This window comes from Erinaceus europaeus, unplaced genomic scaffold, assembly GCF_950295315.1.
Source record: "Erinaceus europaeus unplaced genomic scaffold, mEriEur2.1 scaffold_664, whole genome shotgun sequence".
NCBI classification, from domain to species: domain Eukaryota; kingdom Metazoa; phylum Chordata; class Mammalia; order Eulipotyphla; family Erinaceidae; genus Erinaceus; species Erinaceus europaeus.
In genome coordinates, this window is record NW_026647376.1 from 38,808 (window position 1) to 66,265 (window position 27,458).

Sequence of the window (27,458 nt, forward strand, 5' to 3'; positions counted from 1 at the left end):
GACGACATCAATAACCACAACAATAATAACCACAACGATAAAACAACAATGCAACAAAAGGGGAGAAAAATAAAAAAACAGGAACAGTGGATTCGTGGTGGGCACTGAGCTGAGCCCCAGCAATAACCCTGGAGGCAAAAAAAAAAAAAAAAAAAAAGGAAGGAAGAAGAAAACTGTTTCTCAGAAGCAAATAATTAACATGCTTCAGAGATCTGTGAGCACTCTGGTGCTTCTCTTAGGGAGGTGGGAGGGTAGGAGCACAGAACTCTGGTGGTGGGTGTAGTATGCAGCTGGACATCTTACAACCTTGTAAACCCACTTTTCATCACAAAAAATAAATAAATAAATATTGGTAGCCAGGCAGTGGTGCACCCAGTTAAGCCCAAGGACTTAACTGGGTTCAAGTCCCCACTCCCCACCTGCAGGGGGGACGCTTCATAAGGTGGTGAAGCAGGTCTGCAGGCATCTCTCTCTCTTTCTCCCTCTCTCTCCCCTCCCTCCTCTCTCAATTTCTCTCTGTTCTATGCAACAAAATGGGGGGGGGATGGCCACCAGGAGCAGTGGATGCGCAGTGCAGGTACTGAGCCCCCATGATAACCCTGAAGGCATAAGTAAATAAGTAAATAAATAGATAGATAGGGGCTGGCAAGGAAGCACCTAGCTGAGAGCACACGCTGTAATTCGCAAGGATTCGGACTCAAGACCCCAGTCCCCACCTGCAAGGGGGCGAGGGAAGCTTCACGTATCATGAAGCTGCACGTATCAGGGCTGCAGGGGTCTCTCTCTCTCTACCTATCTCTCTATCTCCCCTTCCCCTGTCAATTCTTCTGTCTCCAACAGACAAGGAAAAATATTTTTTTAATTATTTTTTTAAATAAGCAAACTATTTCTGAGACTGAGAATTCTGATGGTTCTCTTCGGGAGGTGGGAGGGGGTGGTGTGGAGCTAGACCCTGTCATCTTATGATCTTTTTTTAATTTATTTTAAAAAGGAGACATTAACAAAACCATAGGACAAGAGGGGTACAACTCCACACAGTTCCCACCACCAGATCTGTGTCCCATCCCCTCCCCTGATAGCTTTCCTATTCTTTAACCCTCTGGGAGCATGGACCCAGGGTCATTGTGGGATGCAGAAGGTGGAAGGTCTGGCTTCTGTCATTGCTTCCCCACTGAACATGGGCGTTGACAGGTCGATCCATACTCCCAGCCTGTCTCTCTCTTTCCCTAGTGGGGCGGGGCTCTGGGGAAGCTGAGCTCCAGGACACATTGGTGGGGTCGATCTTACAATCTTGTAACCCCCTGTTAATCACAAATAAAAACAAGTCTTTTATTCTTATGATTTAATTAAAGCAGCCTGGGAGGTGGCACAGTGGATAAAGCACTGAATTCTCAAGCATGAGGTCCTGAGTTCGGTCCCCAGAATTGCAGGTGCCAGAGGGATGCTCTGGTTCTCCTGTCTCTTCCTCCTCTCTCTTATAATTAATAAATAATTAAATTCGGGGGGGCAGGTGATGGTGCACGTGCCCTTGTTACAATGCACTTAAGTGCACTTGTTACAATGCACAAGGACCCGGGTTCAAGCCCCTGGTCCCCACCTGCCGTGGGGAGGGGAAAAGCTGCACAAGTGGTGAAGCAGGGCTGCAGGTGTCTCTCTGTCTCTCTCCCTCTCTATCTCCTTCTTCCTCTCAATTCTTGGCTGTCTCTAGCTAACAAATAAATACATATAATTAAATAAATACATTTTCTTTTTAATTTTTTTAGATATCTTATTTATTATTGGGTAGAGACAGAGAGAAATTGAGAGGGGTAGGGGAGATAGAGAGAGACAGAGAGACACCTGCAGCCCTGCTTCACCACTTGCAAAGCTTTCCCCCGGCAGATGGGGACCAGGGTCTGGAACCCGGGTCCTTGTGCACTGTAATGTGAGCACTTAACCAGGTGCACCACTGCCTGGCCCCATAAATACATTTTTTAAATTAACTTGGGGGGAAAGTAGCCTTGATATTTTCTATCAAGTAGGTCCTGGAGTTGGGGCTAAGAAACATGGAAGATGCCCCCAGGACCACCTAGTCCAGGGGAGGTGGCTCAGCAGTAGAGCACAGGACTTGCACGAGCCTCGAGCTCAAAGGACCAGAGGTCCTCGGGCAGAGTGACAAAAGGACAGAGCTGCCCGCAGGAGCCCTGGCCGCCCAAAGGTGGACTTTCAAAGGGAAGATGATGGCCCTGGATTGAAGACCATTAAATAGGTGTTTTGCTTCATTTCGGTTTTTGCCAGAGCCCTGCTCAACTGTGGCTGATGGAGGTGAGGGGGAATGAACCTGGGACCTAGGAGCCTCAGGCCTGAGAGTGTGTTTATAGAACCAGTATGCTGTCTCCTCAGCTCCATTAAATGGGTTCCCTTACATCCTCATGGTGACAGTAAAGATGAAAACAAGAACGGTGTTGTCCTTTCTGGAGGATGCTAGCTAAGTAATTACCCTGAGAACGGAGACCCAGGCTCGCGATCTCTCTCTCTCAACCCGTGTAAATAGCATGTTTTTGCTTCCAGAAGATCCCCTTCCCCAAACAGGGAGGATATGACCTGGGCTCCCCATGGGGCTGCCCTCCTGGAAGAAGGGGCCCCTGTGTGGTCATTCGGCCTCAGTGCAGAGGCCACTGGGGGGGTCTGTCTTATGCCAGGTCTGGCGTCTGGCAGCACAGCGCCCCAACAGTAGGGACCCCACGTGTGCCCGGGGTGTGCCAGATGACAGCTGTGATCCTTAGCCGCAGTTTACAGCTTGAGAAGGGGGGGTCCCCTGTCCCCAGATGTGTGGGGCAGGCCTGGCACCCACCACCCCTCCTTGTCCTTCGGGCCAGACCCCTGGACACTCCTGAAAGGAAGCCCAGGCCTGCTGCCTGGTGTCACCCTGCCCCCCCAACCAAGCAACCAAGCAAGCCGCATGCTCTTCTATTTTTAATTCCTCCTCCTCTCTTCTCTTCCTCCTCCTCCAATTCTTCATCCTTTGCTTTTCTTTCTCCTCTTCTTCTGCCTCCTCCTCTTCCACCTTCTCCTCTTCCAACTCCTCCACCTCCTCTTCCACTTCCTCCTCCTCCTCTTCCTCCTCACTCAGAGGGTTCGATCAATAAGTAGGCGGACAGACAGACAGAGCACGCCACTGAGCCATGAGTTTGTCTGTGCAACCCAGACTGCTTCCCAGCATTCCCCCCTCCCCCCAAGCTGGGCTGTGAAGGAGCCTCCTCCAGCAAACTGGGGTGGGGGTGCGGGGTCAGGAACCCCGGTGAGTGCTAATTAGGCTTCTAGGTCCCAGGAGCTCCACCCTTTGCCCCCCACCACGAGGGCTCCCTGCCCCTCCTCTCCTCACCAGAATGGGAAGCACAGCCAGGAGTCAGGGATCCAGGACAGGAGGAGATGGGCCAAGGTAGGTGAGCCATCTGGTCCCTGCCCCTGGCCTGATGCTTGCACCAGACCCCCTGTCTCACTAATGGGGTCCTAGCCGCCTTCCCCTTCCCTTGGCATCTCATTCTTGGTGGCTTTTCTGCAGCTGGTTGGCATGGCACAGCTGACAGGGGCCAAGCCAGAAACCAAGTTGGATGCCAGATGTCAGCACTGTCAGTGATGCTGACATCCTGGAGTGGAAGGAGGACTTGGGGGTTAAGATGCAAACCCTGAACAGATGTGAAGATTCCCAGCAGCCAGGCTCCAGGTTCAAATCCCAACTCCTCTATCTTCTAGCTGTGTGACCTCAGAAAAGTGACTTGCCCTTTTCTGAGCCTGCCGCTAAAACCAGGCTAAAAGTGGCTGGAGAAATAGCTCCACTGGTAGAGCACTGGCTTTGTATGTCTGAGGTTCCCTGGTTCGATCCTCAGCACCACATGTATTGGTATATGCTCTGACTTTCTTTCCTTTCTGTCCCACATAAATCTCTCTCTCTCTCTCTCTCTCTCTCTCTCTCATAATGTAATCAATAAAATAAACCTTAAAAATAAGTCAAGCAGGGGCCAGGCAGTAGTGCAGCAGGTTAAGCACACATGGTGCCAAGTGCAAGGTCCAGGACAAGGATCCTGGTTCGGGCCTCCGGCTCCCCACCCGCAGGGGGGTTGCTTCACAAGCTGTGAAGCAGGTCTGCAGGTGTCTGTCTTTCTCTCCCCCTCTCTGTCTTCCCTCTTCTCTTAGTCTCCCTTTGTCCTATCCAACAATGACAACAACAATGATAAACAACAAGGACAACAAAAGGGGAAAAAATAGCCTCCAGGAGCAAACGCTGAGCCCCAGTAATAACCCTGGAGGCAAAAAAAAAAAAAAAAAAAGTCAGGCTAAAATATGCTCCTGGGATAGATAACATAGTCTCTTAGCATGGTTATGCAAAGAGACTCACATGCCTGAGGCTTCAAAGTCCCAAATTCTAACCCCTGCACCATCATAAACCAGAGCTGAGCAGTGCTCTAGAGAAAAAACAAAAACCAAAAACTCCTGCAGATGGGCTGGGTGGGCCCAATAAGGGGGTACTTAGTGACAGCACCCGGTGGAGACAGCTGCTTCACTGGGTTGCAGTCTCAATGACATGCTGCTTCCTGAAGCAGCACTGTGAGGAAATACAACCCCTCCACCTCGTGAGGGAAACAGCCCACTCACCGCCTATCTCAACTGATGTCTCTCGGAGTGGGGAATGGCCAGAAAATCCTCTCCTGAGCGACTAGAAGTGCCCCACCCCCGACACCTTCCAAACTCGGACAGTCTCTAGAACAGGGCTACAGGAATGGCCCCAGAGCCACTGTCCTGGGGGACGCGGGACAGGAACCTGTCCCAGGGAAGGGAGGAAGAAGAAATGGGTTGCTCCCCCCTCAGGGAGGCAGGTCCCCAGGGAGCACCCAGCTCCAAACCCTGGGGAGGGGCATTCCGAGCGCAGGTGACAGCAGCAAGGTCCCTGGAGGGGGCTTCTGCCTCAGTCAGCCTCCTGTCCAGTCTCCCCCACTCCCCCGCCCCCACATCCTGGGCTGGTCTCGAGACCTAGAACACTGAAACCTGGAAGTGGGGGGACAGACAGACGCCTCTCCACCCACGGACAGGTCTTGTGAAAGACATAGCTGTCAGGTGTCTGCTGGAAGGGGAGCAGGGCTCTGCCCAGGACACAGCTCAGGTGCTCAGTCCTCACGGAGCACCATCACAGTGTAAGGTGTCACTGGCTGTGTGGGTGGGTGGATGGAATGGATGGGTGCAAGGGTGAGTGGATGGATGGTTGAATGGATGAGTGTGAGGGTGGGTGGATGGGTGGATGGATGGACAGAAGATGGCTGGAATTCCATCTCTGCCAAAATACCTAGAGACCTGACCTGGGACCCCATTCCTCTCACTTCAGACAGAGGTATTGGAGCATTCACTGCCTCGTTCAGCAAGCCCACCCAGCAAGTCCCAGACATGGGTAGGCCCTGCAAATGACCCCCCCACACACACACACACACACAATACTCCTGAGGCAGCAAACTCCACCAGTCATGACTGCTGGTCTGTCTAGACCCCACTGAGCCCCAGTGCCCACGATGGTGGCTGGCACCGGGTGACAGCTTCTACCTTACTTACCGGGTGCATGGCTGGGCAGGGACTCCCAGAAAGGAGCGGAGGTGACACTCCCTGGGGGGGGGGGGAACTGGTTTCCTGTGTTCTTGGAATGAGAACACACCCATGCAGGGGAACCCCTGGGCCAAGGAAATATAGGAGCAGGTGTGAGGGGCTGGGCATCCTCCCACCAGAGAGACTCATCAGAAGCCACAAATCCTTGACCACTAGCCGTGGACCACACAGGGTCCACAAGGTTGGAAGCAGGAGTTTAACTCTCCGAGACTCTGCATTCACGAATTCAGCCCACCCTGGCCAGGTGGGCGAACCAGCAAATGCCAAAGCTCACAGAAAGAATGCCAACTCGGGATGGAGGGGGGGAAGCAGGCTGTGACGCACCTGGTTGAACACACACACTACAGTGCACAAGGACCCGGGTTCAAGCCCCTGGCCCCCACCTGCAGGGGAAAAGCTTCACAAGTAGTGGAGATGTAGGTCTCTATCTCTATCTCTCTCTGTCTCTCCTCCCTCTCAATTTCTCTCCAACTCTATCCGATAACAATAAATGAAATTACAATAAAATTAAAATGACTAAAAAAAAGAATATTGGGAGTTGGGCGGTAGCGCAGCGGGTTAAGCGCACATGGCACGAAGCACAAGGACCTGCTCTAAGGATCCTGGTTCGAGCCCCCAGCTCCCCACCTGCAGGGGAGTCTATCTCTCCCCCTCTCTGTCTTCCCCTCCTCTCTCCATTTCTCTCTGTCCTATCCAACAACGATGACATCAATAACAACAACAATAATAACTACAACAACTCCAAACCCGGTGCAGCAAGGATCCCCACCTGCTTCGAGACTCCATCCTCAGTGCCTAGAATGTTCCAAGAGCACAGAAAGTGGGGAATGAACGAGCAAACGAATTACGAATACGCCCAACCCACTACCACTACCCTCACCACCCCCACCCCCGCCTCGAGGACCTTTGGTTGTTTTTGTTTTTTAATACGTCATCGATTGTTTTTCATGGTTGAGGCAGTAATACTGGGTTCACGGCACTGCAATATACAGAGAGGTGAAATAAATAGCTCACATATATAACATATATAATATAGCTGGCTTTACAATAGCCCCTTCTCAGTGGCGCACGGGGTCAGAGAGGCGGGCAGGCTGTAGCAGCATCCTCCAGACTCCAGGCTCCGAGCGTTGCAAACGGGCGGGCTGATGGGACTGGTGCCGGGGACCCGCTTGGAGCTCGGACAATAAATAAAATGACTGCAAACCAGAGAGCGATTTTTGTTGGAGTTCGGGCACAGTGGGGGGAAGGGGGTGGCAGGAAAAGAGGTGGTGGGGGAGTCTTTTGGGGGGAAGTATCTTTGCTTTCCCTCTGTTTCTCTTTCCTTTTTTTTTTTTTCTTTTCTTCTTTTTCTTTCTTTGCTTTCAGAACCTTGGGGGGGGGGATAAAAAAATGACTTTGGTTTCTCTGAGTGTCGCGTTCCTCCGTCAAGTCCTCCCCCTGGGGGGACCTGAGTCCAGCGTTGTCCGATCCTCTGGGGCGGGGTGGGGGGGGACAGTCACCCCTGCTGAGTCTTTTGCCAAAAGGGGGTCAAGTCAGCTGGAGGACCCTCCTCACACGCCCCCCACCTCCACCCCCCAAGAGTCAAGAAAGTTCAGTTGTGTGTCCTCTTTGAAACACAATGTACAAAAATAGAGCCTCTCCCTTATTATTATTATTATTTTTCTCTATGTAAAAATATTCCTCTGACGCAGTTCTGTGTGAGTGTGGCCGGCGCTGGCGGACGGGCGGGGGGGCCTAGCCGGGGTGGGTAGGCCGGATGCGGCGGGACCTCTTGGTCACTGTGGTGTACTTGAAGGGCTTCTGCAGCTCGGTCTGGCCCTTGGGGTAGCGCTTCATGAGGTGCACGTCCTGCTGGTTCTCGCGGGTCTTGGGGCCTTTCCGCGGCCGCCCCTTCTTGGTGAAGCCCACGTACCAGCCCGAGTATTTGGCTGACATCAGGGCCGTGTAGTTGTTCTCCAGAACCTTCTCAATGAACACGCACTCCTTGCTGGTGCCGTCAGGCTGCAGGGGAGAGAGGAGGAGGAGGAGGTCACATGGAGGAAGGGGAGGAGGAGCTACAAGAGCAGAATCATGGAGGCAGGTCAAGGGTAGCAGGCCTTGCAGAGAAGTAGGATCCAAGCTTTGTTGCTTTGTTTTTATTTAAAGACAGAGAGAAATTGAGCCAGAAAGGGTGGCCTACCGGATTAAGCACACACAGTACGAAGCGCAAGGTGTGTGAGGATCCAGGTTCCAGCCCCCAGCTCTCCCCCTGCCGAGGGGAAGCTTCACAGGCTGCAAAGCCGGGCTTGCAAGTGTGTCTGTCTTTCTCTCCCCCTCTCTATCTCCCCCTCCTCTCTCAATTTCTCTCTGTCCTATCCAATAAAAAGGGAAAAAATGACCACCAAAAGCAGCGAACTTGTAGTGTCAGCACCGAGCCCCAACAGTAACCCTGGAGGCAAAAGGGGAGGGGGTGGTCATGCACCTGTTACAATGTGCAGGGGACTGGGTTCAAGTCCCTGGTCCCTGGTCCTCTCCTATGGGGGGAAAGCTTCACGAGTGGTAGAGCAGGTCTGCAGGTGTCTGTCTCTCCCTCTCTCCCTCTTCCCTTGTGATTGCTGGCTGTCTCTATCCAATAAATAAATAAAGACAATAAAAATAAATAATTAAAATCTATATTTTAAAAATTCAATTGGGTTTTTAAAAAATTTGTTAATATCTTTATTTATTTATTAGATAGACAGCCAGAAATTGAGAGGGAAGGGGGTGATAGAGAGGGAGAGAGATAGAGAGACACCTGCGACATTGCTTCACCACTTGTGAAGCTTCTCCCCTGCAGGTGGGGACTGGGGGCTTGAACCCAGGTCCCTGCACACTATAACACATGTGCTTAACCAGGTGCACCTCCACCCAACCCCCTGGTTGTTTGTTTTTTTTTAAGGTCTCTTGTATTTAATATAAGATAGAGTTTCGTGTGTGTGTGTGTGTGTGTGTGTGTGTGTGTGTGTGTGTGAGAGAGAGAGAGAGAGAGACAGAGAGACAGAGACAGAGAGAGATTGAAGCCAGACTACCTGTTCTGGTTCCTGACTGAACCGGAAGTTCAAGTGTTGTGCTCTGCCAGTGAAGCCGATTCCCCAGCCACCTGATCCCACCCGCAGCCTCAGCAACTGTACTTCCCAGAGGGGTGGGGAGACTTGTGCTGCAGACTCCTGCATGCCCCAGCCCCCAGTCAGGCCACAGACCCCCTCTGCCATTCTCTAAGAGAACCCACCCCTTCTTCTCCACTCCCCATGCTTTGCAGAAGCCAGGGATTTCAAGCTCAACTCTACTCAAACAAGAGGCCCAGAACGAGTCGAGCAAACAGGCTTTCCTGTCACTGGTGCAGGATGAGGCTGATGTCCCATCCAGGCAAAGTGTCCCTGGAAACCCTTACAACACTAGGCCAAATATGTCGGCCCATGTAAAGTCGGGGTGGGGGTGGGGGCAGGCTGAAGGAAAGGCTGCCAGAACCAGCACAGAGGAGGCTGAACAAGAGGAAGAGGGAACAAGAGGAAGAGAGAGCCAAAGCCCAGGCGCAGCCTTTCGGCTGTGGCCCACACTGCATTGAAACCCAGAAGCTTACTGTCCTCTGAGCCATTATCTCCTGACGTCTTCAAATCATCGAGCTTCAAACGGACCAGACACGCCATGTCATTCGGCTGATCCCTAAATCTAGTCAACAGGGGCCAGGTGGTGCCGCTTAGGTTAAGTGAACCTATGACCCTGCGCAGGGATCAGGGTTCGAGCCCCCACTTCCCAACCAGAGGGTAAACACTTGATGAGCACTGAAGAAAGACTGCAAGTATCTCTCTTTCTCTCCCCTTCTCTATCTCCCCGTCACCTCTCAATTTCTCTCTGTCCTGTCAGATAAAAATGGATAGAAAAAAAATAGAAAGTGATCACTGGGAACAGTGGATTGATGGTGCAGGCACTGAGCCCCAGTGATAACCCTGCTGACAAAGAAAAAAAAAAAAGTCTATTGGGAGTTGGACAGTGGCGCAGCAGGTTAAGCACAAGTGGCGCAAAGCGCAAGGACCGGCATAAGGATCCCAGTTCGAGCCGCCGGCTCCCCACCTGCAGGGGAGTCACTTCACAGGTGGTGAAGCAGGTCTGCAGGTGTCTGTCTTTCTGTCCCCCTCTCTGTCTGTCTTCCCCTCCTCTCTCCATTTCTCTCTGTCCTATCCAACAACAATAATAACAGCAACAACAATAAAAAAACAAGGACAACAAAAGGGAAAATAAATAAGTATAAAAAAATTTTGGGAGTCAGGCGGTAGCACAGCGGGTTAAGCGCAGGTGGTGCTAAGCACAGGGACCAGTGTAAGGATCCCAGTTTGAGCCCCTGGCTCCCCACCTGCAGGGGAGTCGCTTCACAAGCAGTGAAACAGGTCTGCAGGTGTCTGTCTTTCTCTCCCCTTCTTTGTCTTCCCCTCCTCTCTCCATTTCTCTCTGTCCTATCCAACAACAATGAGATCAACAACAACTACAACAATAAAAAACAACAAGGGCAACAAAAGGGAATAAATAATTTTTTTTTAATTTAAAAAAAGAAAAGAAAATATTTTTAAAAGAGAGGCACACAGCTCACAGACACATGAAAAAATGCTCCACTTCACTTATGACCAGAGAAACACAAATGAAAACTTCGCTGAGATCCCATCTCACACCTGAGAGAATGGTTAACATCAGCAAACAGGAAGTGACAGGTGTTGGCGAGGCTGCGGAGAAAAGGGACTCTGCTCCACTGCTGGTGGGAATGCAGACTGGGGCAGCCCCCTGGGGAGACTTTGTCGACAGTCCTTCAACAAATAAACATGGAAGTTCCTTATGACCCAGCAATCCCACTCTCAGGCATTTATCCAGTGGACATTCACACACTAATTAGAAGGGACACAGGCAGCCCTGTGTTCACAGCTACGTTATTCACAACAGCTAAAGAGTGGGCGCAGCCTACATACCCATCCGCAGATGCCTGGCTAATGAGGCTATGAAACAGATACTCCACAGAACACTAATATATATATATATATATATATATATATATATATATATATATATATGTAATGTTCTTTGGGATGGAACTGGAGGTGATGATGCTTAGTGAATAAGGAAGGAGGTGAAAGACAACAACTGGACGGCTTTGCTCACACACGCAGAACTGAAACACATGAACTTCCAGGGACGAGAACAGTCGTCTAGGAGTCTTTGGAAAACCTGTGGTGGTTATCACGGTGGGGGCGGAATGGTGTGGAATGAGACCCCTGCGGTCTCATAATCTTGCAAAAAACAATATTGAGTCACTAATTTAAAAAAATGATCCTGGGGGGCCAGGTGGTAGCACAGCGGGTTAAGTGCACATAGTGCAAAGCATATGGACCAGCGTAAGAATCCCGGTTCAAACCCTGGGCTCCCCACCTGCACGGGGTGGGGGGGGGGTTATTTCACTAGTGGTGAAACAGGTCTGCAGGTGTCTTTCTCCCTCTCTGTCTTCCTCTCTCAATTTCTGTCCTATCCAACAACAACAGCCATAAGAATAATAACAAGTGGAACAGAATGGGGAAAAAGTGACCTCCAGGAGCAGTGGATTCGTAGTGCAGGCATCGAGCCCCAGTGATAACCCTGGAGGCAAAAAAAATTAAAAAAGATCCTGGAGCACAGTGGAAATCTGCAGAACAGGTGCTGGCAAAGGCTGGCCTCCTCCCTGGGGTTCCATCTGAGCCCCAAGAGAGGTGAGAACAGGGCTCTGAGCGCCACCACCACCCCGACAGCTCCCTCCTCACCCTCCCATCCACGGCCGATTTTCCCAAGTGGGGAGAGTGGGAAACTCCAGCAGATTGAACACCCCAAGCAAGGGAGCTCGCTGAGTTTTTCTACATTGTCACCAGATTCAAAACTGACCACCTCCCGCCAAGCTGGACGGCCGAGCCAGTGCAGGCCAAGGTGTGGATTCCAGCCTTTGTTTGAAGTGGAAACCCAGCCTGAGCTTCCAGGAACGGTCACCTTCACACAGAGGGCCAGCTAGGCCTGCTGCCAAGTGCTGAACTATGCAGAAAGGGACAGGCAGGGAAAGAAAACACTCTGGGGAAAGAGAGAGAGAGAGAGAGACCCGTGGAGGGGGTGGTAGAACAGGCAGGCCGGTCTGGGAGCCAGAGCCGGTGTGGCTGAGCTGAGCAGTGAGTGAGGGTGGACGGGCCTCATGAATAACTCTGGAAGCTGCCTACCCAATCCGAGCCTGAGTCCCTTGGCTGATCTCCTCAGGGACAGTCCAAACAAGCTGAACAAAGTCTGTTACCACACCACTTCCCTACCCAGCCGGGAATGTCTGCCCCTGCCTGGAGAAATGTGATGGGCATGCAAGGCCCAATGCAGAAGCCACCTCCCCAGGAAGCCTGCCCTGACTGCCCTCAACCTCCCTGGGCATTTCCTCCGCTTCTTTTTAAGCCTCCCATCAAGCCTGGAGCTTGTCTGGACTTGCACAGTCTACCTTCTGAATCCTCAGTGTGACCCCAACACAGAGATCCTCTGCTTGTCTGTCTTTCCACCAGTCCCCAAGCTTCCAGAGATGAGGACTGCTTCTCAGAGGATGGGGGTGCAGACTCAGGTGAGAGACCTCCCCCAGGAGAGACAGACAGCGGAGGGCTGGAGCTGTCTGCCCACTTATCTCCCTACTCATTCATTCATTCATTCATTCACTCACTCACTCACTGGCTTCCAGTGGTAGGTCAGACTCTGCCACACCTGCTGTCACATTTAACCCTCAAGAGCCCTTGAAGCATAAGCCACCTGGTAGCAGGCGACAGAAGACACAAGGCTGGCCCCAAGGGAACAGGGACAGAAGGAGGCATAGCCAGGATTTGAACTTGGACAGGCCAGGGCAGCTCCAGCAGACACAGAAACACCCCAGGCTGACCTTCCCTTCTGCACCCTGCAGCCTGGACACCCCCCCACACACCTGCATGACCCATGGGGGGGGCGCGCTGACACAACAGACAACCCCTCCCAGGTCTGAGGTCCCGCCCCACCCACCCCAGAACTTCCCACTCAGCTGTGCAGCTGGGCTCCCCGCTTCCATCCCACTCAGAACTGCACCCCATGACATCATGGGGCCCCTGCCTGAAACTCGAGCTCCCCCACCCCCACTCCCAATCCTTTTCGTCACATCAGCCAAAACACAACTCTGCCTGGCAGAACGCCTGGAGTTGGGTTTCAGTCAGTTGTAACTGAGGTCGTCTTCCTATAGATGGGGAGGGGGGAGCAGTGAGAGGGCCTGAGGCCCAGTGCTGACCCCAGTGTCCTGAGAGCAAAGAAGGCCCCGCCTCCCGGCCAGGTAGAAGAGCGGGGCTTGGTGGGTGATTGGCAGCAGCCGGCAGAGGGAGGGGCTGAGCGGGGGCTGGGGGGGGGAGGGGGCGGTGCCTGGCCCCAGCTGAGGCCAATGATCGCAAGCTGGTGCCCTCCACGCCTCCCCCGCCCCCGCCCCCGCCCCCGCCCCGGGAGCTGTCCTGCTGAGCCGCACCCAGAAGCCTGAGCAGAGCGCACCCAAGGGTGACAGTGCCACATCCTAAAGGAGGGCGAACAATATGCAGGTGCCAGCTGAGTCCAGGACAGGGCTGGCTTCAGGGGCTCGCCAGGTCAGGGCACACTGTCCTTTTAGAGGCAATTCCACTGAGGCCAGGGGGCGGCACACCTGGTAGAGAGCACATATTAAAATGCAAGGACGCAGGCTCCTGCCCTGTCCTCAGCTCTGTGGGGAGCCTTCAGGAGCAGTGAGGCAGGTCTGCGGGTCTCTCTCTGTCTCCCCCTTCCTCCTCGATTCCTCTACCTCTACCCAAAACATATAAATAAATATATCTGTTTAAGTTTAATTAGACCAGGGAGGTAGCTCATCCTGTGAAAGCACCCACTGGCTTACCTGAGGCCCCAGGTTCAGTCCCTTAGAACTGCCTTATGCCAGAGCCATGATTGCTCACAATGAACAAGAGAGTCAGTCTTCAAAATAAAATACATCATAAAGAAAGAAAGATCCTCACCAAACTCAGCAACAAGAAAGCAAATGATTCTATCAAAAAATGGGGAGAGGACATGAACAGAATAATCACAACAAAAGAGATCCAAAATGCCAACAAACATATGAGGAAAAGCTCCAAGACATTGATTGTCAGAGGAATGCAAATAAAGACAACAGTGAGATACCGCTTCACTCCTGTGAGAATGTCACACATCAGAAAAGGTAGCAGCAGCAAATGCTGGAGAGGTTGTGGGGACAAAGGAACCCTCCTGCACTGCTGGTGGGAATGTCAATGGGTCCAACTCCTGTGGAGAACAGTCTGGAGAACTCTCAGAAGGCTAGAAATGGGCCTACCCTATGATCCTGCAATTCCTCTCCTGGGAATATATCCTAAGGAACCCAACACACCCATCCAAAAAGATCTGTGTACACCTATGTTCTTAGTAGGACAATTTGTAATAGCCAAAACCTGGAAGCAACCCAGGTGTCCAACAACAGATGAGTGGCTGAGCAAGTTGTGGTCTATATACACAATGAAATACTACTCAGCTATGAAAAATAGTTATGTCACCTTCTTCACCTCATCTTGGATGGAGCTTGAAGAAATCATGTTAAGTGAGATAAGTCAGAAACAGAAGGATGAATATGGGATGATCTCACCCACAGGCAGAAGTTGAAAAACAAGATCAGAAGGGAAAACACTAAACAGAACTTGGACTGGAGCTGGTGTATTGCACCAAAGTAAAGGGGTGGGGTGGTGGGGAGGGTCAGGTCCTGGAACATGATGGCAGAGGAGGACCTAGTAGGGGTTAAATTGTTATGTGGAAAACCGAGAAATGTTATGCATATACCAACTATTGTATTTTGCTGTCTACTGTGAGCCATTAATCTCCACAATAAAGAAATTTAGGGAGTCAGGCGGTAGCACAGCGGGTTAAGTGCATGTGGCACAAAGCTCAAGGACCAGCCTAAGGATCCCGGTTTGAGCTCCCGGCCCCCCACCTGCAGGGAAGTTGCTTCACAGGTGGTGAAGCAGGTCTGCAGGTGTCTGTCTTCCTCTCTCCCTCTCTGTCTTCCCCTCCTCTCTCCATTTCTCTCTGTCCTATCCAACAATGAGAACATCAATAACCACAACAATAAAACAGCAAGGGCAGCAAAAGGGAATATAAACAAATTAATATATATACATATAAAGAAATTTAAGAGAAAGAAAGAAAGAAAGAAAGAAAGAGAGAAGCCTTTCTATCTTTGCGTATTATGAGAGGGAAACCAAGAAACACCCCTCAGCTCTGGCAAACGTGATGCCAGGGATGGAACCTGAGACGCCCCGCCCCCAAGCTATTCCTGCACTCGACCTCTGAGCCTCTCCCAGCCCTTCCAGCCTTGGAGAACTCTCTCCATCTGTCCCTCCCTCCCTCTGTCTGTCTGTCAGTCCTCTGTGAGCAGGACGCTCTTGCTACTCGTCACTGCCCTGTAGCCTCTGAGCCGGAGTCGGCCCCAGAATTTCGTGGATTTGACCCGGGTGGGGGTGGAGACCCTTCTCTTGGTGCTTGTTGTGGGGGGGAGGGGGGCTGAGGCTGCCGGTGGTGGAAACTGAGGCCAGGGCTGCTCCCCAGAGCTAAGGCCGGAAGTCTAGTGAAGGTTTGAGGTCCAGAACAGAGGTGGTGGTGGGAGGAAGGAGGGAGGCGGACCCTCAGAATCTGGGGTCAGACCCAGAGGGACCCAGACGGGAGCCAGAGAGAGAGCAGGGATCCTGCAAAATATGGGGCAGGGGTGGGGGCAGAAGGCGGGGGCTGGAAGGCGGGGAGGGCTTCTGGAGCCAGCTGAACCGTCCCCAACCCCAGTGACGGAGCGGAGCGGCCGTGGGGCAGGAAACCAGAGCCAGCTCCGTGGAAGCGGTGACTCAGCGGGCGGCGGGCAGGCGTGGCCCAAGGGGCTGGGGCTGCTCCTGTGACCCCAGGCCAGGCCCTCCTGGGTCGGGATGCCGGGAAGCGGGCAGACTGGAGGGAGGGAGGGAGGGGCGCAGGCACGGTCCCCAGCTCCCAGCTCCCAGCTTCCAGCAGGAGCAGGGTCAGGCCGGCCGCTCCTCCGCTGCAGTTCCCTTGTGCAGGTGGGGCCCAGCGGCGGGCGGGAGAACAAAGCAAGGGCTGGCAGGCCTCGGGGCCAGGCCTGGGGACCCTGGGAGCCTCTCAGCCCACTGAGCGTGAATCGCTGATTCAAACCGCCCCTCCCAGTGGCTCTGGACAGCCAGCCTCTAGCATGGGAGCAGCTGCGCCGGTGTGGGCAATGTGGCTGCCCTTTCCCCATCCTCAGGGGCTCAGGGTCGCTGCCCCCAGATGGGGTGCGGGGGCAGAGGGGCAGCTCCAGGCCTTGCCCTCTGTGCAGGAGTGGACAGGAGTAGGGCCCAGTGAATGGGGTAAGCATTAGGAGCCTGCTAGCTTAGTGCTCAGGGCACCAGGCCCCCAGCCCAGCCTATCCTGGTGCGGGGATGGGAAGAGGGGGTTGTCAGGAAATCAAAGGAGAAGCTGGGATTCCTGGTCTGAGGGATGGCAGTGTCTAAAGCACTGGACTCTCTCAAGCATGAGGTCTCAAGTTCAATTCCTGGCAGCACATATACCAAAATGATACTTGGTTCTTTCTCCTTTTCCTCCTATCTTTCAAATAAATAAATAAATAAATAATTTAAAAAAAAGAAAGAAACGGGGGATGCTGCTTCCCCCCCCTCCAACAAGGAGGAGCCACAAATGCCTTGGAATCTGGAACAGCTCTCTATCCAACTGTCAGTAGCCACCCCCCCCCCAATTATAAAGTTGATTCTGGAAATTAGCTAGGGGGGGCTCAGAGCACGACTGGGGCTCAGAGCATGACTGGGGGCTCAGAGCATGACTGGGGGCTCAGAACATGACTGGGGGCTCAGAGCATGACTGGGGGCTCAGAACATGACTGTGGCTCAGAACATGACTGGGGGCTCAGAGCATGACTGGGGGGCTCAGAACATGACTGGGGGCTCAGAGCATGACTGGGGGCTCAGAGCATGACTGGGGGGCTCAGAACATGACTGGGGGCTCAGAGCATGACTGGGGGCTCAGAGCATGACTGGGGGCTCAGAACATGACTGGGGGCTCAGAGCATGACTGGGGGCTCAGAACATGACTGGGGGCTCAGAGCATGACTTGGGGGTTCAGAGCATGACTGGGGGCTCAGAGCATGACTGGGGGCTCAGAGCATGACTGGGGGCTCAGAACATGACTGGGGGCTCAGAACATGACTGGGGGCTCAGAACATGACTGGGGGCTCAGAACATGACTGGGGGCTCAGAACATGACTGGGGGCTCAGAACATGACTGGGGGCTCAGAACATGACTGGGGGCTCAGAACATGACTGGGGGCTCAGAACATGACTGGGGGCTCAGAACATGACTGGGGGCTCAGAACATGACTGGGGGCTCAGAACATGACTGGGGGCTCAGAACATGACTGGGGGCTCAGAGCATGACTGGGGGCTCAGAACATGACTGGGGGCTCAGAACATGACTGGGGGCTCAGAACATGACTGGGGGCTCAGAGCATGACTGGGGGCTCAGAGCATGACTGGGGGCTCAGAACATGACTGGGGGCTCAGAGCATGACTGGGGGCTCAGAGCATGACTGGGGGGCTCAGAACATGACTGGGGGCTCAGAACATGACTGGGGGCTCAGAGCATGACTGGGGGCTCAGAGCATGACTGCGGGCTCAGAACATGACTGGGGGCTCAGAACATAATGGGGGGTTCAGAGTATAACTGGGGGGCTCAGAGCATGACTGGGGGGGTCAGAGGATGACTGTGGGGTGCTCAGAACATGACTGCGGGGTCAGAGCATGACTGGGGGGGTCAGAGGATGACTGTGGGGTGCTCAGAACATGACTGTGGGGTCAGAGCATGACTGGGGGGGTCAGAGCATGACTGGGGGCTCAGAGCATGACTGGGGGCTCAGAACATGACTGGGGGCTCAGAGCATGACTGGGGGCTCAGAACATAACTGGGGGCTCAGAACATAACTGGGGTTCAGAGCATGACTGGGGGCTCAGAACATGACTGGGGGGCTCAGAACATGACTGGGGGCTCAGAGCATGACTGGGGGCTCAGAACATGACTGGGGGCTCAGAACATAATGGGGGGTTCAGAGTATAACTGGGGGGCTCAGAGCATGACTGGGGAGGTCAGAGGATGACTGTGGGGTGCTCAGAACATGACTTGGGGTCAGAGCATGACTGGGGGGGTCAGAGCATGACTGGGGGTTCAGAGGATGACTGGGGGCTCAGAGCATGACTGGGGGCTCAGAGCACACAGCCACTTCCCCCTCCATCACCCTTCTCTGGAGCAAGGTCAGTCTCACAGACATGCACCACCAGCCCCTCTGAACCCCCCCAGTGTGCACACTCAGAGGCCCCAGTGTGGAGGTGCACCTGCCCCAGCCCCCATCCTCACTCTGGCCTGCCACAGGGCTCTGGCCCAGAGTAACAAGCTCCCCGAAATGCTAGAACCATGAGGCTCACTGCTGAGGGCTGAGCTGCAACCCCAGTGGCTGTGAGCAGTCCTGGAGGTCAGGCCCACACAGTCCAGGGAGCCCCAACCCCTGGAGGCTCTCCCCCCACACACCAGCCAGTCTCACATTCCCCAGAGCTCCAAACCCACAGTCCAGGCTCAGAGGTGCAGAGGGAAGATGGGGGGCTGGGGGGTTTGCAGCATACACTGTCCCCAGCCTGCTCTCTTGTGAGGGGCACCTCAGAGATCCTGGGCTCCCCCCACCCTGAAATCACTCACCTTACCGACAAGCTTGCCCTTTCGGTTCATACACAGGTAGAACTCTGTCTCCTTGCCCTTGATCCGGACCTGACTGCCAAAGGTGTCCGTCTCCACCAGGAGCTGGGCTTGGAAAGACAGAGGGAGAAGGACAGATACCCCGTTTATCCAAGGCCCTGAGGCTCAGTGATACAGTCGTGCTCTGGGCCCCACGGCTCCCCAGCACCAGGCACAGAGGAGGCCGGGTACAGGGGGCATTGCTTCCGGCCAGAGGGGCTCTGCCCCTGTGCCCACCCATCCCCACCACTGACTGCTCCACTCCCCAAGCCCTCCAACCCAAACCCCCAAATAGGACAGACAGACCCACAAGCACCTGCCCTGGGGGTGTGAGATGCTCCCTCCAACCCCTGAGTGGGTTCCTTCCCCCTTCTGCCCGAAGAGGACGCCCTCCTGGGGAAGGGAGGGTCATCCCCAGGACCACCCACTTCCTCAGTCTCGGACCCCGGCAGGACCCAACACCAACTTCCCCCAGGCCAGATTGGGAGACCCTACACTAAGCCTCGGTGCTCCATGGATCCCCCCCCTCCCCACCCGGCAAATAGGGTGTCAGGCACTGAGCCCCAAAGCCCGGACTGAGTAAGGAACACCAAGGGGCCACAGGAGACTGTCAGGGTGACCACAGCACATTCCTCCTGGGTGACCTGGACGGGACGTCACCCTCTCTGCTCCCCCCACAATCCTTCTGCCCACCCCCACCCACAGCTGCTTCTCTGTCCCTCATGTTAGTCACAAAGGACTGTCACTGCTCACTCCAGTGGAGTCCTTGCAGCTCCTGAGAGCAAGCACCTCAGTGCCGCTGGGCTGCGCCAAGTATGAGATTAATAATAATAATAATAATAAATAAGTGGGGACTGGGTGGTGGTGCACCAAGTTAAGTGCACACTTTATTTATTTATTTATTGCCTCCAGGGTTATCGCCGGGGCTCAGTGTCTGCACTATGAATCCATTACTCCTGGAGGCTTTTTTTTTTCCTTTTGTTGCCCTTGTTGTTTATCATTGTTGTTGCTGTTATTATTATTGTTGTTATTGTTGTTGTTGGATAGGACAGAGAGAAATCGAGATGGGGAAGACAGAGAGGGGGAGAGACCCGACCCTGCAGGTGGAGAGCTGGGGGCTCAAACTGGGATCCTTACACAGGTCCTTGCATTTCAGGCCATGTGCGCTCAACCTGCTGCACTGTCGCCCGGCCCCCTAAGCTCACACATTTTTACGTGCAAGGACCCAGGTTTGAGCACCTCGCTCCCATTCCCCACCTGCAGCCTCAGGAGGGGTGAAGCAGGGCTGCAAGTGTCTGTCTGTCTCTCTCTATATCCCCTCCCCTCCCAATGTCTCTCTGTCCTGTCCAGTGAAATGGAAGCTGGCCACCAGGAGCAGTGGACTGCAGTGCCGGCCCTGAGCTGCAGCCATAACCCTGGAGGCAGATGACTAAACAAACACATAAGCAGCCCACGTCCCCTGGTGCCTGGCTGAAGAATGAGGGCCAGCTGGAAGCCAGGCCGCCATCACCACCAACTAGGTCCCACCTTGCCAGCCGGGGAATTTACATAAAGTTTAAAGATCTTAGAAGAATTCGGTCATTCTGGAAACACGAAAAGGGGGGCAAGGGGACATTCCTCACCCCACCTCCCCCATCCCTGGCAAACAGAGAAAAGTCACCAACTCTCTGGGGGGGAGCAGCCCCCACTTCTGCTGTGATGATTCCCTCAAACCCAGGGCACCTCTCCAGGACCAAGACCTTCACAGACTGGGGGAGAGTGGTGGCCTGGTGGTGAGGGCCAAGAGAGCCCCCCCCAACTGCCCTGAGCTCTGGAAGAAGGCAGCAGTGTGGGCAAAGGAGGCAGGGGCTTGGGGGGTTCGGGGCGCCTAGACCCAGGCAGGAAGCCCCAGCCCTACTTTAGGCCTCTGTGCAAATCTGGAGGACCCCTTCCTCCCTACCCTGAAGCTGGTGCTTGGAAAGAGCCCCCCAGGCTGGGGGACGGGAGGGCTGGCAGCTGTGGTTTGTGTCATGAAAACTGAAAAGCAGACTGGCCCCCCAACACACACACACACACACACGTGCACACACATGCACACAGGCGCACACGCATAAACACGCACGTACGTGCACACACATGCACGCTCATAGATGCACACGTATGCACACACACACCCCGCACCCCCAAAAGCAGATTGTGTGAAGAGCAGAGAGAGCTGGCGTGTCGTGGCAGAGGCCTGTCCCCTCCCCGACCTCCCTCCTCACAGCTCCTAGGTCACAGACGCCCTCCCCAGGAATGGGGCTGTCTTGAGGCTGGGGTTTCAGCAGGGAGTCACCCCCACTTTGCCCCCCCCCCATTGGTTGTGCCAGGTGAAGGAGGACTTGAGTCTTGCTTCTCTCTGGGATGGGGGCTGGGTGAGGAAGTGAGCCTCCAGGCTATGGCTGGGGGGGCTGGCGTCTGCCTCCCTCTGCAAGGGGGTGGGGGCTGGGGTTCCCCAAGTTTGGGGGGAACTGGCTGAAGGTGCCACCCAGACACACATCAGTCTCAGCTCTACTCAGGGGCCTCTGCCCAAGCCCCCCTCCCCACAAAGGCCAGGGGCCTCAACTCACTCCCCCTCCCAGTCTGGCTGCCCCCACCCGGCTGTGGGGAGGGTGTGCACCCCCACTCCAGCCTCTCCAGGGGAGCCAGCAGTCTGCCGGCCCCCACCCCCACCTCCATGACATCATCTGTGGGGAGTAGGGCCAGAATTATGTCAAGTCTTGGGGGAGTCGTAGCAGCAGCCTTGCTGCAGAGAGCCAGGGAGACCCCACCCTCCAGCAGGTCTGCACCCCACCCCCCTCCTGCTGACATGCACAGCCCCCCAACCCACCCCCAGCACCAGCCCCAGCTTCCCAGGCTCCGAGCTTCCTCTGGGCTGGGCTGCTCTCCTCATTGGTGCCAGGCAGGAAGGAGGAGGCCTCAGCCTTATCGCCCTCACACCCCACACCCCACGGGCTCTGGATGAAGACCTCTCTCCCTCACTCCTGCCAGGTGAGGGTCTCCACAAACAGAAGCAACAAGCCTGTCCCTGCTAGGGCCTACCACCCATTCAAGGACGAAGGTTCAAGCGCCTGTTCTCCACCTGCAGGGGGAAGCTTCAGAAGTGAGGAACCAGGGTTTCAGGTGTCTCTCTGTCTCTCTCTCCCTCTCCCCTCCCAATTTCTCTCTGTGGAAGGGGAGGGGAGGGGGCAAAGGGAGGGGAGGGGAGAGAAGGAGAGGAGAGGGAAGGGGAAGAGAGGAGAGGGAAGGGGAGGAGAGGGAAGGCGAGGGGAGGGGAGATGAGAGAAGGGGAAGGGAAGGGGAGGGGAGGGGAGAGAAGGGGAAGAGAGGAGAGGGAAGGGGAGGAGAGGTAAGAGGAGAGGAGAGAGGGGGAGAGGAGAGAAGGGGAGGGGGAGGGAAGGGGAGGGGAGGGAAAATGAGCATAGGAGGTGTGTGGATTCTATCTGCCCTGCAGGCACGGAACCCCAGAGATAACTTAGGCTGGTGGTAAAGGGAAGAGGGAGAGACAGACAGGGAGACGCACTGTACACTGGCCTTTCTCCCCAGGGCCCCCAAGGCTGACAGGCCCTGCCCACCTACCCCCTAAAGAAAGGGGATGGGGATCTGGAGTGGAACCCAGTGGCAGCCAGAGTGGGGACAAGTCCTCACTGCACCCTACAAGGCTGGCTGGGAGGGAGGAGGGAGAGATGGAGGGAGCAGGGAGGAAGAGATGGAGAGAGGGGGAGGGAGAGATGGAGAGAGGGGGAGGGAGAGATGGAGAGAGGGGGAGGAAGAGATGGAGAGAGGGGGAGGGAGAGATGGAGAGAGGGGGAGGGAGAGATGGAGAGAGGGGGAGGGAGAGATGGAGAGAGGGGGAGGGAGAGATGGAGAGAGGGGGAGGGAGAGATGGAGAGAGGGGGAGGGAGAGATGGAGAGAGGGGGAGGGAGAGATGGAGAGAGGGGGAGGGAGAGATGGAGAGAGGGGGAGGGAGAGAGGGAGGGAGGGGGAGAGATGGGGGAGATGAAAGGAGGGGGATGGACAGATGAAGAGATGGAGAGATGGAGGGAGAGGGAGAGATGGGGGAGAGGTGAAGGGAGGGGGATGGACAGATAAGAGATGGAGAGAGAGGTGGAGGGAGGAAGGGAGGAGGGAGAGGTGAGAGAGAAAGACGAAGAGACAGAGGAAGGACAGATGGAGAGAGAGGGGTGAGCTAGAGGGAGGAAGGAGAGCTGGAGGGAGGAGGGAGAGAGATGGAGGAACAGAGGGAGGAGGGAGGAACAGAGGGAGGAGGGAGAGCTGGAAGGAGGTAAGAGGGAGACGGAGGGAGGAAGGACAGACAGAGAAGAGAGACATGGAGGGAGCGGAGGGAGGGTTCGCTGAGGGACACCTGGTCCTCAGGTGGGGACAGCAGTGTCCTCTGCAGGTCTGAGCACTGTGGGGCCCATGGTCAGAGCCCCACCCTCGCCACCACCCAGAGGGGCCTCCTTGCTCCAATGGCCCCCCAGGTGCCAGCCTGAGACCCCCAGCCGCTGCCCCCTTGCTGTGCCTTGCCCCAGCCTCCTTCCAGCCACCTCCCCCAGACAGACACTGGGGGGCACACCTGCCTTCAGGGAGCCTGCACCCAGATGTAGGACACCCACAGCACCTGGCTCAGGCCGGGCAAGGGGGGGGCTGGGGGGGCTGACTCCCCGAAACCCCAAGCAGTCAGCCCTATGCTCGCTGGAGGAAGCCTGCACTCCACTAACAAGGAGGACAGAGAAGGACCGAGGCGACACCCAAAACCAGGCATGAGGGTGCCCAGGGAGCCAGGGGAGGGGTTCTGGAATGCCAGAGCAAGCCAAGAAATCATCTTAAGAGGCCGCTCCCACCTTCAGGTGATGTGCTGGGGTCTCACAGAGGGAGAGGGGAAGAGAAGCTTCCAGAAACCCTGGGAGCCAGTTCCCCGGAGGATCCCTCAGGGTCCTCTGAGGTCTTGGTGGCCAAGCTCAGCAGGAACTGGGGGCAAGGGGGCCTGGGGGTGAGGGGGCTGGGGGGTGAGGGGATGTGGGGGTGAGGGGACCTGGGGGCATGGGGGTGAGGGGGCGTGGGGGTGAGGGGGCGTGGGGATGAGGGGGCCTGGGGGTGAGGCGGCGTGGGGATGAGGGGGTGTGGGGGTGAGGGGGCCTGGGGGCATGGGGGTAAGGGGGCTTGGGGATGAGGGGGCCTGGGGGTGAGGCGGCATGGGGATGAGGGGGTGAGGGGATGTGGGGTGAGGGGCCGTGGGGGTAAGGGGGTGAGGGGGCGTGGGAATGAGGGGGCATGGGGGTGAGGGGGCGTGGGGATGAGGGGGTGTGGGGGTGAGGGGGCGTGGGGGCGTGGGGTCCTGGGGGCGAGGCTCACTAAAGCCAGCACCTGGCTTCTTCCTTCTTGCTATTTTAGATAGGACATGGAGAAACTGAGAGGCGAGGGAGAGCCAGGGAGAGAGAAAAACACCCGCAGACCTGCTTCACCACTTTCGAAGCTTTTCCCCCTGCAGGTGGGGATCAGGGGCCTGAGCCCAGTGGGCTCTTAGTGCAGTAGTGCAGGGCAACACGTACACCTGGCCGGGTTATGACTTATTATTCATTATTTCACTGCCACCAGGGCTGTCACTGGGGCTCCCCAGTCTTTTCCTTTTTTTCTATTTTACTTGACAGGACAGAGTGAAGTTGGGGGGGAGAGAGAGAGAGAAAGGGATTTGCAGACAAAGATATATAGATAAATATATAGATAATGCTCGAACCCAGGTCCTTGCACGTGGTGACACAGACACTCACCCGGGTGCACCACCGCCTGGCCCCCTCATTAGACTTCTGCCTCAAGTCAACAAGATGAAGGCAGGAGAGGGTGTCTAACCCCAAGGCTCACAGACGCAGAGCTGCCCCCCCCCCATTTCACAAGGGTCCCTGCAAACCTGGGTTCTCCTCTCCCCTCCCAGGAGGCAGAAGGGGCCGGCACCTTCGACTCTGCCGCCTACACAGACCCCGCTGGGGCCCAAGGGGGGATGGGGGCAAAAAGAGGGGCTGTAACCACCTCAGCCCTCTGGGAGTGTTTGGGGTGTGGGGGGCACACAGGGACCCCCTGCCTCAAATCACCATGTGGGCCCCCACTGACACCCAGCAGCAAATCAGATCAGGCCAGGGGTGGGGGTGCCCAAACCTCCTCAGGATTTGAGCTGAGCTGCCCCATGTTTGCCAGACTCAAGTCCAAGATTCCGAGTGGTCCTGGGGACCCGGGCTCCAGGCATCCACAGAGACCCCCGTTTATCATGGGGGAACCCCCCAGGCGGCAGCCCGACTTGGTGAACAGCTTTGGACTGGCCTCCCCACCCCCACGCCCACCTGACCCCCGGACCTGGGCTGCCCTCCCCCATGGCAGGACTGTCCTGTCCCCTCGGCTGCCTGCCCACATCCATCCATCACCTTCGATAATATTTGTATTGACTGGCTCGATCGGCAGCTTCCATGGGCTCCATTGTCCCACATCCACCCCCCGGGGCTCACAGATGGGGTCCTGGGGTGTCAGCTGTGCTCCTGGAGCCACTTAGGCCCAGGGAGGGGGGCACAGAAGCAGGGGACAAGCCACCAGTCCCACCTGATAGGGGAAACTGAGGCCCACAGGAGACCTGGGAAGGGAGGACCTCCAGCCCCCAGCTTCAGGCCCCGATGCTGCCTCCCATCGCGGACCCGGACAGATGGTTGACTCCAGAGTCTGACCCGTGTGCTGGCCCAGCCCGGGGCCAGACCCGGGGGGCTCTGGTGAGGGCACCCCCCTCCGCCAGCTGCCCCTTCCCTGGCAGGACTGGACGACAGATCCCGGGAAAACAGCCACCTGGGTCTGCCTGCACAGCCGGGCATCCTGGAGGAGGGGGGCTGAGGATGGACGGGAGGATAGGGGCCAAAGGCAGGGGGTCCGTGGGCAGGGAGGGGGGGCAGCGGCCCAGTCCCCCCCCCACAAGCCGCACAGCTGCCACTGAGAGCCCAGCACGAGGTCAGCCCTGCCCCGGGGCGCACAAGGATAATGGCGCCCCAGATAAAAGGTCCAGTGGATAATTTGTCTTGCTGTCACCGCCTGGCGGCCTGGGCAGGGGACAGCAGCTTGTGGGGGGGGGCTCCCCGGGAACCTGGATTCTCAGGGAGAACCCCCTCCCCAGATCCCCTCTGAGACCTGAGAATCGACCGTCCAGCCTGTGACGCCCACGGCACAGGGACACAGAGAGAAGGGAGCTTTCTGGGGGGGGGGGTCCAGGAAGACACCCCCCAACACTGGGCACATGCCAGGCTGCACCTTGCCACCCCCAGCCAGTGACAAGTCCTCATCACAGGGGTCTTTGGGGAGAGGGCCCGGCTGGCGGAGGGTGAAGCGGGCCGGGAAGCCGAGGGCACCTACCATACTTGTCTCCGTCCTCGCCGCGGGCACTGATGCGCCGGCCCAGCACCTGGATGTGCTTCCCGCTGGTCCTGCTGTACAGCTGGTAGAGCCTCAGCTGCTTGCGGCTCACGTCGTCCCGCGCCCGCGTCTGGTTCTCTACGTGGATGCGGAAGTCCACGTTCTCCTCGGCCGCCAGCACCTGCGGGACATGGCGGGTAGGGGTCAGCCCCGAGGGGCCCCCCTCCACCAGCGCCCCCCCCAGGATCCCAGCAAGAAGCACCGGGTGTGGGGGTCCTGGGTTTACCCTGGTTTCCAGACACGCACGCACGCACATGCACACACACGCCACAGGGGAGCAGCCCCAGGAAGCTCGGTGCGAGGTAGAGTGGAGTTATGGTGTCTCTCCTCTCTCTGTGTCGTGTGTGTCAGAGAGGGGGTGACTCGCCCCCAACCACCCCCCCCCCCAAGCTCTGGATCTGAAGAGCTGCACTGAGTGAGGCTTCTTGTATATTTCGGTGAAAGGACAGACCAGAGTCCCAGCTCCAACCATCCCCCCACTTCTGCATCCTAGAAACAAACGGCCCTCACACTTTGGGGGAGGGGTCCTCCTCACCCCCCACAACCTAGGCCGTCAGGCTCATTCACCCCCATCTGCCTCCCTCCATCACCCATGACATTCCCTGAAGCCTGGAGTGACATGTCTCTCTTCCCTCCTCCCCTGCTTGCTTCCAGCTTCCCTTCCCAGCCGTGCTGACCAAGAAAGTCCCCTTCCCGGGGCCTTAGCTAAGTGACCCTGGCAGGTCACCAGACTGCTCTGTGCCTCAGCTTCCCCACTAGAGAAACTGCAGATAATGGTTGCCTTCCCCACCCCCCCTCCCCAAGGGCTGCCGGGAAGACCAAGCAGGTGGAGGCTTACTGTGAGTGGAACTTACAGGTGGACTCTTCTGCTACTGAGCGTGAGAACTGTCTATAGCTGTCCCCACGGCAAGGGATGTGACATGAGAGCACGTCACCGCATCTAACGAGTGGGTGTCGAGTCAAAACTGAGGCTCGGCCAGCCCTGGAGGACCCAGCTGTGCACCCTCCACACCACAAGGGTCCCAGCCCACATCTGAAATGTGGGAGCCCTTCCTTCCATGGCCCGGTGGTGGGGAAGGGAGATGCTCAGGCTCCACCTCCACGGTGTGCCTTCCCTGCCCCCTCCCCCAAGGGCAGCACAGCCTCGCTCTTGCCCCCCCCAGCCCCCCTCACAAACACACACTCACAAGAGGCAATATCGACCTCAGGTCAAACCAATCTCCTCGCCCTGGTCCCCCAGGGGCACTGCCCTGCCCCGGAAGTCAGCCTCCCATTAACAATTGCTCCCTGGCTCACTAGATGGACAGAGGGGTGACCCCAGGTCAGAGGGGCTGGCCGCACCCCTGCCCCAGCATGCCGGGGGAGAGATCCATCTTGTCCTCCCACCTGGGGCGGGCAGGGGACCCCAGGTGCCCGGGCAGGACCTGTGACTGCCGTCCTCTGCCTCCGGCGCCTCCCCTCCCCCAAGTCCTGCCCCTCCATCCCCGGCAGGGTCAGGGCC

At 56.3% G+C, this 27,458-nt stretch overlaps 1 protein-coding gene across 1 annotated transcript; it reads right to left on the reverse strand.

Moving 5' to 3' along the window:
• Nucleotides 1-6,645: 6,645 nt before the first annotated feature.
• On the reverse strand, nt 6,646-26,213 carry FGF18 (fibroblast growth factor 18). Its single transcript, XM_007520866.2, has 3 exons — nt 25,898-26,213; nt 18,457-18,563; nt 6,646-7,632 (listed from the first exon to the last, which is right to left on the reverse strand). Exons 1-3 carry the CDS (start codon nt 26,211-26,213, stop codon nt 7,366-7,368), a joined length of 690 nt encoding a protein of 229 aa, XP_007520928.2. The 3' UTR covers nt 6,646-7,365.
• Nucleotides 26,214-27,458: the final 1,245 nt, after the last annotated feature.

Coding starts and splice junctions, on each gene's coding strand:
- FGF18 (XM_007520866.2), bottom strand. CDS start 26,213: ATGTGCGTGCGTGCGTGTCTGGAAACCAGGGTAAACCCAGGACCCCCA. Junction 18,564..25,897: donor CGAGGACGGAGACAAGTATG/GTAGGTGCCCTC, acceptor TGTCTTTCCAAG/CCCAGCTCCTGGTGGAGACG. Junction 7,633..18,456: donor AGGGCAAGCTTGTCGGTAAG/GTGAGTGATTTC, acceptor TCTCCCCTGCAG/CCTGACGGCACCAGCAAGGA.